The following is a 13,957-nucleotide window of genomic DNA, read 5'->3' on the forward strand; positions in this document are numbered from 1 at the left end:
GTATTCAAGAGGTTATATTTTTTCCCAAAAAAGTTTAAAAAGAAAAAAAATTGGTACTTTCCTTCCCTCCTATAATTTTCGAATAGGTTAACTCTTCTTTTTTGTAATATATATCTGTAACAGAATCATTCCGTGCACCCACATTTTCATATGGACCTGATGGAAACGGTTTCTCGCTTGGATGCAGTAAAAATTGGAGACAAGTCTTTGGTGATGAAAAGAAATATTGGCTACTTCCAATATTTTCAAGGTAGTTTATAAAATGCACGTCTCAGAAATTATAGAACCTGTGATTGTCTCTCTGATTAAATGATTCAGAGAATATAGTATATTATGACATTATGAGCCTTAAGAATGAAAACTCAATATCTTGATTACATCAAATATTTTATTTGTCATGTTTTTTATAAGGGTGAAGGAGAGTTTAGGCATATATTTGAATGAGAAAAAAAAGATGATTCATAGAAAATAAGAATCACTCTTTTTCTTTCAAAATGAAAATAAGTTTGTGAAGTAAAGAATCATAAGAATTTATATTTATTAGCCATATCTTCAAAGATTTCCAGTACAGGTTATGTATTCTGTTGTGTCTTAAATCAAAGAAGACCCAACACATAATGCAGTTTTTACCTGCATTTAAACTTAAATGAGAATATATGCTCAAGATGATTCATAATTTCCTTTTCTCTCAAATTCTCAGCCATCCTAGGCCATGTATATACCAAAAGTCATTATAGAGAAGGAAAAAGTATTTGAAATTCAAGTACCACATTTGTAAGTGTTGTGGGTTTTTTCCTTTTTTTCCCTTAACAAGGAACTCTGTTGCTTGTTATTTTGTCTGAAAATGACATATTTGCATTCTTTTTTTTTTTCTTTGGCCACGCCACATGGGATCTTAGTTCCCTGACCAGAGCTTGAACCAGGCCCCAGCAGTGAAAGTTCAAAGTCCTAACCACTGGACGGCCAGGGAATTCCCAATTGCCTTCATTTTTTTTTTTTTTTTTTTTTTTTTTTTTTGGTACGCAGGCCTCTCACTGTTGTGGCCTCTCCCGTTGCAGAGCACAGGCTCCGGACACGCAGGCTCAGCGGCCATGGCTCACGGGCCCAGCCGCTCCGCGGCATGTGGGATCTTCCCGGACCGGGGCACGAACCCATGTCCCCTGCATCGGCAGGTGGACTCTCAACCACTGTGCCACCAGGGAAGCCCTTGCCTCCATTTTTGAAAGACGTTTTGCTTGGTTGTAGAATTGTGGAATTGTAGGTGCTGCTTGCATTGTTTCTGATGAGAAGTTTGTGGATATTATGTTTACTATTGTTTGTGTAATATGACATTTTTCTCTGGCTGCTTTTAAGATTTTGTTTATCACTAGTTTCTTGCAATTTGATTATGACATGCCTGGTGTCGTTTTCTTCATGATTCTCGTGCTTAGGATTGTTGAGCTCCTTGGAGCTGTAATTTTTAAACGTTCATCAGATTTGGAAAGTCCTTTTAACCACTGTCTGTTCAAGTATTTCTTCTGCCGCCTCCCTCCCCTTGTCCCTGCAGGGACCCCAGCTACACGTCTGTGGCTCCTCAGGAGGCTCCGCCACGGCTCACTGGTGGCTGCTCACCTTCTGTTCAGTCTTTTTCCTGAGTTTCATCTTCAAGTGCGCCAGTCTCTTCTGTGCGCTTTATCTGTTGTCTCTTACATTCAGGTGTTTCCACTCCGACTGGTTGGAACATAGACTATTATTTTTTAAGGTTATTTTCTCTAAAAAGAAATTTCAATGTTGGCAGTTGGGTTTTTTGTCTTTGTTTTTTTTTCCCCTTCTTTGAAGATGTTGTTCCATTATCATCTGGCTTGTGCTGTTTGTGTCAATAAATCAGCCTCTCTCTTATCTTTATTCCACTGTTTGTACAGGCACACCTCGAGATTATTGCAGGTTTGGTTCCAGACCACCGCAATAAAGCAAATGTCATAGTAAAGTGAGTCATACGAATATTTTGGTTTCCCAGTGCATATAACAGTCTATAACCGTAGACTGTTAATTGTTCAATAGCATTATGTCTAAAAAAAAACAATGTACATACTTTGATTTAAAAATACTTTATTGCTAAAAACTGCTAATCGTTATCTGAGCCTTCAGCAAGTCGTAATCTTTTTGCTGGTGGAGGGTTTGAAGTATTGTGAGAATTGCCAAAATGTGACACAGAGACGCAAAGTGAGCAAATGCTGCTGGGAAAATGGCACCGATAGACTTGCTCAATGTAGGGTTGCCTCAAACCTTTAATTTATAAAAATCACAGTATCTGCAAAGCACAGTAAAATGAAACACAATAAAACGAGGTATGCTTGTAAATTACTATGTCTTTTTTTCCCCTGTGGCTACTTTTAAGATTTTATCTTTATCACTGGTTTTAACTAGTCTGATGATGATGTTCCTTAGTATGGTTTGCCTTGTGTTTATCCTCTTTGGAGTTCATTAGGCTTCTTGGATCTATGAACTTGTAGTTTTCATCAAATCTGAATTATTTATTTATTCATTTATTTATTTATTCATTTGGCTGCGTTGGGTCTTCGTTGCTGTGCGCAGGCCTTCTCTAGTTGCAGCGAGCAGGGGCTACTCTTTGTTGCTGTGTGCGGGCTTCTCATTTAGTGGCTTCTCTTTGTTGCGGAGCACAGGCTCTAGGCACACGGCTTGCAGTAGTTGTGGCACACGGGCTCACTAGTTGTGGTACATGGGCTCAGTAGTTGTGGCTTGCAGGCTCCAGAGCGCAGGCTCAGTAGTTGTGGCGCATGGGCTTAGTTGCTCCATGGCATGTGGGATCTTCCCGGATCAGGGCTCTAACCTGTGTCCCCTGCATTGGCAGGAGGATTCTTAACCACTGTGCCACCAGGGAAGTCCAATCTGAATAATTTTGAAATAATTTTCAATTGTTTTTTCTGCCTGCTTCCCTCTTCCTGTGCCCTTCCCCCACTAGCTTTTCAGTTCTCTTAAATATATGTCGTGACCCACCAGTCATTGCTGTTGTCCCTCCCTTCTCCCCCTCCATCTTTTTTCTCTTTGCTTCAAATTGGATTGTTTCTGTTGTTACGTCTGTGAGTTCACTTATCTTTTCTTCTGTATTGTCTACTGTTAAGCTCATCCAGTGAATTTCTTATTTCAGATATTCTATTTTTCAGCTCCAGAAGTTCAGTTTGGTTCTTTTTTATATCTTACATTTCGTTTCTCTTTATATCTACTTTCTCCAGTTAATTCATGGACATATTTATAGTCACTGGTTTAGCGTCTCTGTTTCAAGTGGTCACGGTCATTTCTAAATCTTTTCTGTTGACTTTATTTTCTTCCGGTTGTGATCACATTCTCCTGCTTTTTAGGCTGGTAATTTTTGATTGGATGGTGGACATTTTGAATTCTGAGTGTTTAAATTTGGTCTCCCTTTAAAGGATGTTGAATTTTGTTTTGGCCGACTTCTGTTTCAGCTTAGTCCTCCTGATGCTTGCTTAAACCTGTGCTTGGGTGTAAAGTAGCATTTTCTCTAGGGCAAGTTTAGTCCTACAGCAAAGGTGAGAGCCTGCTGCGGTCTCTGCCGTATCCACATGTTCAGTGAGGTCTCTCTGCTCTGGCAGGTCGAATGCAAAGGGCTTTCAGTGCTGGGCAGGCTCTGAATTGTTCAGCTTACACTCCCCAGTTGTTCTTTTCCCAGATTCACATGTGTGGCTTAGTATTCATCAGAAGACTCAAGTAAAACCCTGTGCAGATTTCTGTAGCCCTTTCTCTGCACATATCCCTCTTCCTCAGCCCTGTCCGATAGAAGCAAACCTCCTCGTCTTCTCGAAACTCCCATCTCTGTCACCTTAATTCAGTGAGACCACCTTGCTCTGCACATCCCCCTGTTGGTGCTCAAGTTCTGGCAGAAGCTGCAACTCCTTGGTTGGTTTCTCTTCTTTCAGACACCACAGTTCTGTGCTGCCTGTTTTGAAAAGAGTTGTTGTATGTACTGTTCAACAGGAGGTCAAATATACCGGTTAATCCATCTTGGCTGGAAATGGAATTCCCTGCGGTACACAGTTTTGATGTTTTTAGAATGTAGAAGGCATAGCTGTACTTTTTTTTAAGTTGTGAACTTCTTAAAGCCAGAGATTTTCTTTTCTTTTGTTCAGTGGTATATCCCTAGCACTTCAAATGGTACTCAGAACATCCAGTATATTTTCGTTTAATGAACGTTTTTGAATAGATAAATATATGGAACTTACATCTTGAATTTCAGTTTGAGCATTTATGATATCTTTAAATGATTGTGATAAGCAGGTCAGTTACCCAAATATTTGAATATGTATGTTTATCATACCTTTAATAGACATGATCATTTTAATAGTCATGGAAGATACTATTTTTAACTATATGTAAATTATAAAAGAAAAAGACTTACTTCCTCAGTGGAGTCTAATAACCGTCTAAATTAGAAATCTTTGAAATCATTCTCTGAAATGACAAGTTGTGATCATTTTATACCATGCCTCTGGAAAATAGGTGTTAAATTGACCACTTAGATTGAACTGAACATGATTAAATTATCACTGATATTTTTCTTATGCAGTCAGGGTGATGGCTGCAGTTTTCCGACTCGTCTTGTGGGGACGGATCCAGAACAAGCATCTGTTTCAAACCACAGTGAAAATACCAGAAGGTGCGCTTCTTGTCATTACGTTTTTCAGAATTCATTATAGAGCAAACTGTGTGTGTGTGTGTGTGATACATAGATGAATATAGTAGTGACGTAGCAAGCCAGCACAGATAAAGAGAAATTCTATTCAGTTTTTTTAACTGAGGGTTAAAATGTGGATATAGCTGATATGCTCAGGATAACCATATTTTTTTATGATTCAAACCAGAACACTTTTGAGAGTAATAAAGTGAACGCTTGCTGTTAGTAGTTGAAGCAGGACAGTCTCATGTCACTGGACGCGTCTGGCAGGGTAGGAAGCACGGCTACCCTACCTGCACTGCCTCTTCCTAGAAACGAAGACTCTTTCAAGATTTGATTATGTTGGTTTATATCAGTTACATTTTCAAAGAAGTTAGTCATTGTACTATTCACCATTTTATTTTGATAAACAGATTTTAACTGCAGCGTGAAAATGATATTAATGAGGATTCAAAAATATAAATACAAAATTTTTCTTCTTCGTCTTAGAGGATATTTTCTCAGAGTTTGTATGGCGAGCACACTGATTCATAAATTCAGAGAAATAGTTCATTTTAAATGAAATTTTAAAGGAGATAGAGATGCTTCTGTCAAAGTGAAACACTTGAAACTTACTGACTACAGAAATAAGTTGTGGGGGAGGAGGGATTATAAATTCCAAGCTAGCGGATTAATTTTGGAAGAACATAGGCCTTAGAACCTGGGACCTCAGAGCTCCAAGAAGTTACTTAAACTGTCTGAGCCTCAGCTGCCAGCTCTATGAGAGGAGGATTTGTACTCCCTTCGGGGGTTATTGTGAAGATTGCGATGGTGTGTAGAAAGCACCCAGCACAGCGTCTGCCCATAGTGGGTCCCCAGCAATACTAGTTCCCTTTTCCTTCTTCTTTTTTTCCTCCATTCCCTCCCTCCCTGGATGTCTTAGCTAGAAAACTAAGTCTACGCTAAATCACTAAATCATTTTTTCCCCTTAGATCTATACTGCAGAGGTAGAAAGCAGAAAACTTGGGAAATGACAGGTAATCTTTTTGTCCTGGCCACAGACATAGATCCTCACCTGTCCTTGTGCTACCTTATGGCTCTTGATTAACATGTTAAAAATGTTTCAGATTGGCCTCTGAAGCTGTTTTTCTTTCATCTAATTGTTTTCGTTGGCAGTGCTGAGTACAAATTCTTGGGTCTAGAGAGCCATTTAATGCGGGGGGTTGGGGACATTTTCTCTTGAAGATGGAGCTTTTTCAGAGTGCTGAGATCTCAAGAGTTGCCCTCACATATTTAGGAGAAGGAATACTAATTTGCTGCTTATTAATTAAGTATTATTAATTGAGCATTAGACTATTTACTAAATTATTTGCTCCTCTTTCAGTATTGGCTCAAACCCACCCTTTCCTATCAAACCGCTTAGTGAATCAAAAAACCGCTTGTTGGACAGTGAATCTCAGTGGCTAGAGAATGGATCTGAAGAAGGTGTTATCAGATCAGGTAATGCCGTCATCTGAAAACATTGCTTTGTCTGGTTAAAATGAAAATCACCAGGTTTAATAAATGTGGGAAAATTAAAATACATTATGTGCTATTTTAAAATACTAAAATATTTGAAACTTTTTAATAAAATATCTTACACGTGGGCCGTTAGCGTTTACTGGTAGCTTTCACGGAGGCGAAGGTTGAGTGAGGAAGTGTAGTGGCTGCTGCTGTGTTTTTTTCTGTTCGTAATTTTGTTTTTCCTTGTTGTTACCCAGCCGTGTGTTTTGTCACCTCAGATGTAGAAAATTCTTTCGGCATAATATTCTGGATAATGCTTAAACAAGGTTATTTTGGGGGTCATAGCTTTTGCTTATTTGAAAATAATTTTGAAATGCCTTGTACTCTTTGGCTGTCTTGTCTTAGTATAAAAAGAGTGCACTGAATGTATTTGAACCATGATGACTCTTAATCATTTCATGAACTGTGGTACATTATACAACAGTTAAGATACAAGTGGGCTTTTGAATCAGGCCTTGGTTTATAATATAGTCTGGCCACTCACTAGCATTATAGCTTAAAACATATCTGTGGTTCTTAATAATACTAGTAATAACATTCTTTTTGCACTGTAGGAAAATGGTTTGGTACTAACTCTAGGAAATACCCTAAAACTTGAAAGCTTGCTGTCACAATTTCTGATTTGTTGTTATTGTCATTTTGGCTTTCAGCAGCATTTAAATTCTCTTAAATTAGTTTCATTGAGACCTTCATTCAGGGGACTTCCCTGGTGGCCCAAGGGTTAGGAATCCACCTGCCAATGCAGGGGACACAGGTTCGAGCCCTGGTCCGGGAGGATCCCACATGCCGCAGAGCAACAGAGCCCATGTGCTGCAGCTGCTGGGCCTGTGCTCTGGAGCCCGTGAGCCACAACTACTGAGCCCGTGTGCCACAACTACTCAAGCCCACGTGCCTGGAGCCTGTGCTCCGCAACAAGAGAGGCCACTGCAGTGAGAAGCCCGTGCACCACAACAAAGACCCAGCACAGCCAAAAATAAATAAATAAAATAAAATAAATTTTTAAAAAAAGATCTTCATTCAGGTCATTAGACCCTCAGTATAAAATAAAGGGAAAAATCCATTTGTGAACTTGAAATTATTGCTCCTGAACATCTTTAGAGCCAATGGACGTTTTTACAAAAATAAGCATAAAACCAGACTTTGAGATTTTAGCACTGCTTTCCTTCCTTCTGGGTTCTAACAGAAGGCAAATGGTTGGCACCAGAAGCCTATTTAGTGCTTACATAATACTTGCTTTTACTGTAATCATCAACTTTACCATTTAGCCAGAAACTTAATACTTCTTTTTTTGTCATGTCATATACAATTATGTGCTTACAGGGACAAATAACCATGTAACAGTGGCAATAGAAAATTGAGTACCACTTGTTCATAACTAACCAGTTGAATAAGAGCAAGGTAAGACAGTATAAAGGTAATTTCTCCAAAAATTAGTTTATTTGCATGTCATAATCTCAAAACAGTTTGCAATTCAGTTTTTTTTACTCTTTCCATTATATCAGCAAAATCAGGTAGTTCAGGAGAGATTGGAAGGTAACGTCTGCCTAACTCCCATTTTTCTTACCACTCCTAGCATGATCTTACTGGATATTTATTGGTAGATTAATGAGGAAACTAATAAAAATTGTTAGGATTGGTATATGGACAACTACCCTTTTCACTGAACGGTACCTTATTAATTAGTTTAAGGAAAAAAGGTGACTTTTGCCCACTACTGAAGATATTTGATCCAGAGAAGAGTGACTAAGATTAAAGTCTGAAAAAAAGACTTAAGAGGTTCATTGATGTTATTTACTTGGTAAAAGATACAGCAGAAGAGCAGCTTACTGCAGCCAAGTACATGAGTCAGTGATGCCTTTGCAGTAGCCAGAGGAGGCGCGGTAGCCAGAGGAGGTTGATTGAAGTAGGAATAGAAGCCCTTCCCCATGGGCCAGTAGGAGCAGTGAGGGCAGTGCTAACACTGACTGAATGCAGGGATGTAGTGAACTCTCCTGCTGCTTAAAAACAGAGAAGACAGGTATGCACATTCAAGTCGGAAGCTAAGCTCACTGGCTCAGCAGCATCACGCGCAGCTGTTAGAGTTTTGAAAAGCTACGTGTAGTGTTTCTTGGTTACCTATTGCTACCTAACAAATTATCACACACTTAGCAGCTTAAGACAACACACCTTTATTACCTCAGTTGCTCTGTTCTCATCTGTAGTCTCATCTAGGGGACATCTGCTTCCTTGCTTGGTGTTTATCATTAGCATTCAGTTCCTTACAAGGACCTGGAGTCCATGTCCAAGTCACAGCCAGAGCCTAAGACTCAGAGAGCATCAGAAACAGCCCCCGGTGGGGCTCCGGGCAGGCAGAGGGCAGCAGGAGCTGCAGGCGGTGATCCCGTGTCATTGGCAGCCCCACCGCGTCTTCTCAGTGTAGGCTGTAGGCGGAACAATGGCTGATGCTCGCGGTGGTTGAGAATCCTCACTGAAATTCCCATAAACATCTGATAGCAGTCTTCTCAGATTATGCCCAAGTTAACACTAAGGGAAAAGTGTAAGGATCTGCCTCTATTAAAATGCTCACTTAATGGCTTCAGGGAAAGTCAGTGATCTGTCCCTTATTTACAGCGTCTAAGAACCTTTATTATTATTAGAATATTAGTAATATTAAAGTATTTCTTTCCTTTTGTGTTGTATTAGCAGCTTTATACCTTAGCCCAAAGAACTATTTAATCTTATTTTCAGAAATATAAAATCAAGTTTTAATCAATAATTCAATTGTTTCCGGTTTTATAGGTTTATAAAAAACATTATGGACTGAATATTTTCAGTTTTATACGCAAGATGATGATCAGTGGAATTAAATAATTGAAGTATAAATGAAGATATATTTTTTAAAAAAGGAAACCTTTGTACAGATTGTTGGATCCACAGAAGCACTGCTCCAGAGCTGGAAGATGCCTTAATCTTAAATGAGCCCACTTGTTCAACACTGACTTACAGCTACAAAAGTGACTTAATTTTACTTTGGAAATAACATTTACTCATAATAACGTATTATGATATGCTATAATATGAGCTGTCAGGTCACACGTTAACATGGCGTATGTATTCTTTTGATACCTGAGTTACATTATTAGAGTTCTTAGTATCCATATAAATTTTCACTCCAGAAACACAAGGTAAAAAACTTGTTTTAAGTGAAGTACATCTAGGTCAGTATGGTGGCTGAGAGTGCTTGTACTGTGTAAGAAAAAGAAAATAATTGCTTTAAAAACAACTTGGTGTTTGCTAATTTATAGTTACTGTTTTATACTTTTCAACATTTTTACTAAAGATTTTTTTTATTGTTGCTATAAAATAACACTCAGAAGGATTTAGATACCTAATCATTTAAAACATGGAGCATATCTGTATAATTCATTGAAGGCTTAGTTCTAAGCATTAATTAAACCATGTGCAGTGTTGTGCCCAAGGCGTAAAGAAAATTTGGCAGTATAAGAAATTTTTTTGTTTCTCTCTGCTCTCAATATACTCTTGTTGAACTTTCATGGGTATTTATACAGGTAGAGAAACAAAGGTTACGTGTGCTGTAGAAATACTGGACACAGTAGGATTGGGTAGAAGTGGCTGGAAGAAAAATAAAGCGAAAGACAAGCTACAGAAAGCTGTTAAAGTATGTTTTCAGAGTGCTGCCTGCTGCTGAGCTGACTTGCAAATTTCAATTTAGGTAATGACTGAAATTTGCTTTGAAACTTTTTACAGTAATCCTGTAATAGCTTAAACAGCAACATAAAATACAATTTGAACTAGGGTCAAACTGTTCAGCATAACACTGCTCTCGAGAAGGAAATTCTCACTTGAGTATCATTCAAAGCTTCCATTCTCTGAGAGGTGGATTCCACTCTTACATGCAGGATTTTAAATCTGACTTCCTAACAGCAACCCCTTTCTGCCTAGACACTTATCCCCCTTTTCCTTTTGAAATCCAATCTAAGTGACAGGGATCGTTGCATTGATTCTAAAGGAAAATAGTGTCCTATAGCGGAGAAACAATATACAGATGTTACTCCTCCTTTATACTCTGCTTAGTCAGACACACACAAGCTAAAATGACTGATTGCTTCCAGTGATGGGTGGAGATCAGTTTTAACCAGCGTCTGTAAAAACATGTTATAGTTTCCTTGTCTATAAAATGGGGTTGGGGAGAGGGGTGTTAAGAATGATTTCGACTGGACGACCTTTAACATTCTTCAATTTCTAATTTTGCATAATACCTTAACATTCGTCCAACAGGTATATTTGGAGTTCCTTCTGGACGCCAAACAATATACTAGGGATAGCTCTATAATCTCCTAATGTAGCACAAATTTTATAGCCTACTATTCCAGGTTTATAATTTATAGGATTTGTCTAATTCCATGGGCTATATTAATATTAGATGTTAAAAGCAAGTAATTTTTTCCCCCTTTGAACTAGAGGAATGAGTTTAGCTTTGAAAATATAGTTTGGAATACTGTAATACAGTTTCTACCTTTATTTCAACACTGTAGTCTTAATAATCTTGATTCTAGAAAACTTATGAGAGTTAAGGGATATCAGTTTGCCAACCAGAAACACCACTTCAGTTTGGCGGTTTGAGTATTATAAGGAAATAGGAAGTGACTGCTTTCAGAAATGTCCTGGTACTTCTTGTGGGTATTTTTACATTCAGGTCAAAGGATTTGCATGCACCTAACAACTGAGGAAACTTACTTTTCCCTTTAACCTATTTGGGTGCTTTTGTGGTGTTTCTTTTTCAGTTCTTTCACTATGTTAACATCATCTTAATAGCATTAGTAAACACCTTTTCAGGAATTTTCAGCTAAAGCCTTTTAATTTAGTTACCTTTGGTTTAATTAATTTATGGCCAACATTTGCCATGTTCTAAATATTTGGCTTCGTTTAGTTGTACATATTAATGACTGTTGGCAAGGGCCTACAAGTGGTATGGGAATCAGGGAAAGGCTGACTCTTTGGTATTTCTCTGGGATTGATTAGTGCTGCCAACCTTTGCGGAGAAATGGTCAGAATGAAGCCCTGTCAAAATTTATTAGTACTGTCTTTGTTCCTTCAAACACTTGAACAGTTGTGATAATATTTAAGGAAAATAAAAGTTGAATTTCAGGTCTTGCCATTGCCATTAAAAACAAATTAGACAGGAAACTTGGTTTTACGTGGGTACAAACTTACTTGAATATTCAGTACCTGAGGCATCTGACCACTGTCACTGTGCCAAACCAAAGAGCAGCTACAGCTTAGTGGTCACTGAACTTGCACCGCTTACATAGTATAGTTTCATCTTTGCATATGGATGATTTTTTAAAATCCTTTGACATATTCAGTGGTTATGATCCAAAGTGTCATAAGTTAACTTAGCTTAAATCAAATATGCAATGTTTACTTGAATTTATTTCTATTAATAGCAGATTTTGACTGTTTGTAGGATTTTCAGATTTTCAGTCATGTGAGATTTCCTTTCCGTCATCTTTAAAGCAGATGCATTTTAAGGGCTCAGTGTTAGGATCTGCATATTTGGGGCGCTGATAAGACAACTGACTTACAGATGTTTTGCTTACATTTTGTTCTAGGACTAGCACTGCTATCAATGGAAAGTATTTTTAACTAATCTGTTAGAGAAATTAACCATATTTTTGCATTTCAGCCAAAATAAAGACCGTATCTCATATTCTATAAGATACAGCTAATATGTAAGTCTAAAATTCATGTGTTTCTTATGATCTGAACTATATTTTCCAACTTAAATTAAAAATGCAAGATAGATTCAGCAAGGTCCATATTTTTCTAACGACTTCACTTTGTATTTTGTTGAGTTGCATAAAGCAGCAAGGAATTGTTTGTATTAAAAGCTTCAGAAAGCTGTTGAGTTTATCACATTTGTACATGATTGCAGGTTAGTCTATGCCCATTTACAGAAAAGGTGGACACTATTTTAAAGTGATCTTTAATATGTTTTTATATAAACAAATTTGAAATAGTTTACTTTGGTTGTTTTTACGTATCATGTCCCGTAAATCTTGTATTTGTTTTTCTTAAGTGTAACCCTGGACCATGACTTAATGTTATCTTTGCTTTGCCTTTTGGGTGGCCTAACCTACATTAACATGAAGGCTGAACATTTTAAAACTTGTTTTTTTCCAAAAATCGTAATAATGATTACTTTATTAATAAATAAATAAAGTCCTGTATTTGAACAGCTGTTGTTGCTGTTGTTGTTAGAGTATGACTGTTGCTTTAGTCACCTGGCAGGTGTGGCAAGGTACAGTGTTGCCTTGGGAAAGCGATGGGGCTGATCCTTCGGGTAACCACGGGGACTACCTGAGTGCGACGACACTGTGGTCTGCCTACGCCAGAGCACACACGGCTTTATCAAAAACGTTTTAATTTAGCTTTTATTGAACAATTTTCAATTGTCCCCTTCATCAAACCTAAGAACTTCCATTCTTTGAAAGCCATTCTGTTAAAAGAATGAAAAGTCGAACACTGGAAAAAGAATACCTGAAAAAGGACTCATATCCAAAACACATAAATCATCCTTAAATTTCAATACTGAGGTGACAACCTGATTTTTTTTAAACAGACTATTGTTTGTCTGGTTTGTTTTTTGGCTGCGCCGCCTGGCTTAAGGGTCTTAGTTCCGGGGGAAGTCCCCCAAAATAGACTATGTCCAATTGTCCAATTTTTGGAGCAAATCTCACCAGAAACCGCTATTTTTAGGAGCGCGTTTAACTGGAAAAGTAGATTTTTTTCATGTCCGCGGCACGACCTGTCGGCAGAAGGTAAGCGAGCATGCACGGCAAAGCCCTCGGCAGAATCTCGCACCGAGGCCCAGAGGCCAGAGCGCGGTCGGCAGCTTTATTGCGGCTGCGCGCAGGTTGCGTTCCGCATCCCGTAAGACGCAGGCGCCGTCCGTTCCGTCCTCAGGACAAGAGAAGGGAGACGCGATCCGACCGAAACACACTGCGGGCGGTGGGGAGCGCGGGCCCGGGGCCTCCGTCGCAGGCACTCGCTCGGCTTGGCCGGGGCTCCGTGGGGCTCCGGCCAGAGGCTCCCGCTCGTCGCCGCAGGACGCAGGCGGCGTGGCGCGGGTCAGGACCACTTCCCGGTGACCTTGAGGTGGCCGAGCTGGTCCTCCAGCCGCCGGGACGCGGGGAACTTGGACGCCTGCGCCGCCTTGAGCGCCTGGAAGGCGGCCGCCCGGCGGGCCGCCGCGTGGCCCCGCTCCTGCTCGGCCGTGAGGAAAGGCCGGCTGAGCCAGTAGTGGTTCTCCGCCTCGACTTCCAGGCGGCGGACCATGTTCTGCTTCGCCTGCGCCGACACGGGTCGCGGCCGCCGGTGCTTCCCGATCCACTGCCGGCCGGGGATGCGGCCGCGGCGCAGGAGCGCGGTCAGGAACATGGCGCCTGCCGAGGGCACAGAAGCGGGAGTCGGCAGCGCGCCGGCCACGGGGAGAAGGGAGAGGGGAGCCCCGCCGCCGCCCGCAGGCCAACCCGACCGCGCCCCAACACTCACCAGCCGCGCCTCACGGCCGCCCTCCTCACACCGACACACGACGCCGGAAGCCGGAAGCCGCAAGCGCGCTTTCTCGACGCGCCGCCCGTCTCCTCACGCGAGGCTTCAGCTCTCGCGAGAAGGGCCTTGCGCGAGTCGCGGAACCAATGGCGTTTCCGGCGCCGGGATTCA

General features: G+C 40.3%; 2 protein-coding genes across 11 annotated transcripts in view; one reads left to right on the forward strand and one right to left on the reverse strand.

The window, feature by feature from the left end:
• Window positions 1-12,450, forward strand: part of ZDHHC20 (zinc finger DHHC-type palmitoyltransferase 20) — a 72,990-nt gene extending 60,540 nt beyond the window's left edge. For 2 of the 10 annotated variants that reach the window (XM_049701320.1, XM_004281791.4), the window contains 5 exons: window positions 124-250; window positions 4,583-4,672; window positions 6,054-6,169; window positions 7,553-7,630; window positions 9,011-12,450. In XM_049701320.1, the coding sequence (XP_049557277.1) occupies window positions 124-250; window positions 4,583-4,672; window positions 6,054-6,169; window positions 7,553-7,590 (371 nt within the window). In that variant the 3' untranslated portion in view covers window positions 7,591-7,630; window positions 9,011-12,450. Of the gene's footprint in view, window positions 1-123; window positions 251-4,582; window positions 4,673-5,661; window positions 5,707-6,053; window positions 6,172-7,552; window positions 7,631-9,010 lie in introns of those variants that run through there. The other 8 variants (XR_007473208.1, XR_007473209.1, XM_049701322.1 and 5 more) reach the window with 8 other exon arrangements.
• Window positions 12,451-12,648: 198 nt separating this feature from the next.
• Window positions 12,649-13,943, reverse strand: MRPL57 (mitochondrial ribosomal protein L57). Its single transcript, XM_012537434.3, has 2 exons — window positions 13,787-13,943; window positions 12,649-13,677 (listed from the first exon to the last, which is right to left on the reverse strand). The coding sequence occupies exon 2, from the start codon at window positions 13,670-13,672 to the stop codon at window positions 13,364-13,366; it is 309 nt and encodes a 102-aa protein (XP_012392888.1). The 5' UTR covers window positions 13,673-13,677; window positions 13,787-13,943; the 3' UTR covers window positions 12,649-13,363.
• Window positions 13,944-13,957: the final 14 nt, after the last annotated feature.

This window comes from Orcinus orca, chromosome 18, assembly GCF_937001465.1.
Source record: "Orcinus orca chromosome 18, mOrcOrc1.1, whole genome shotgun sequence".
NCBI lineage: Eukaryota > Metazoa > Chordata > Mammalia > Artiodactyla > Delphinidae > Orcinus > Orcinus orca.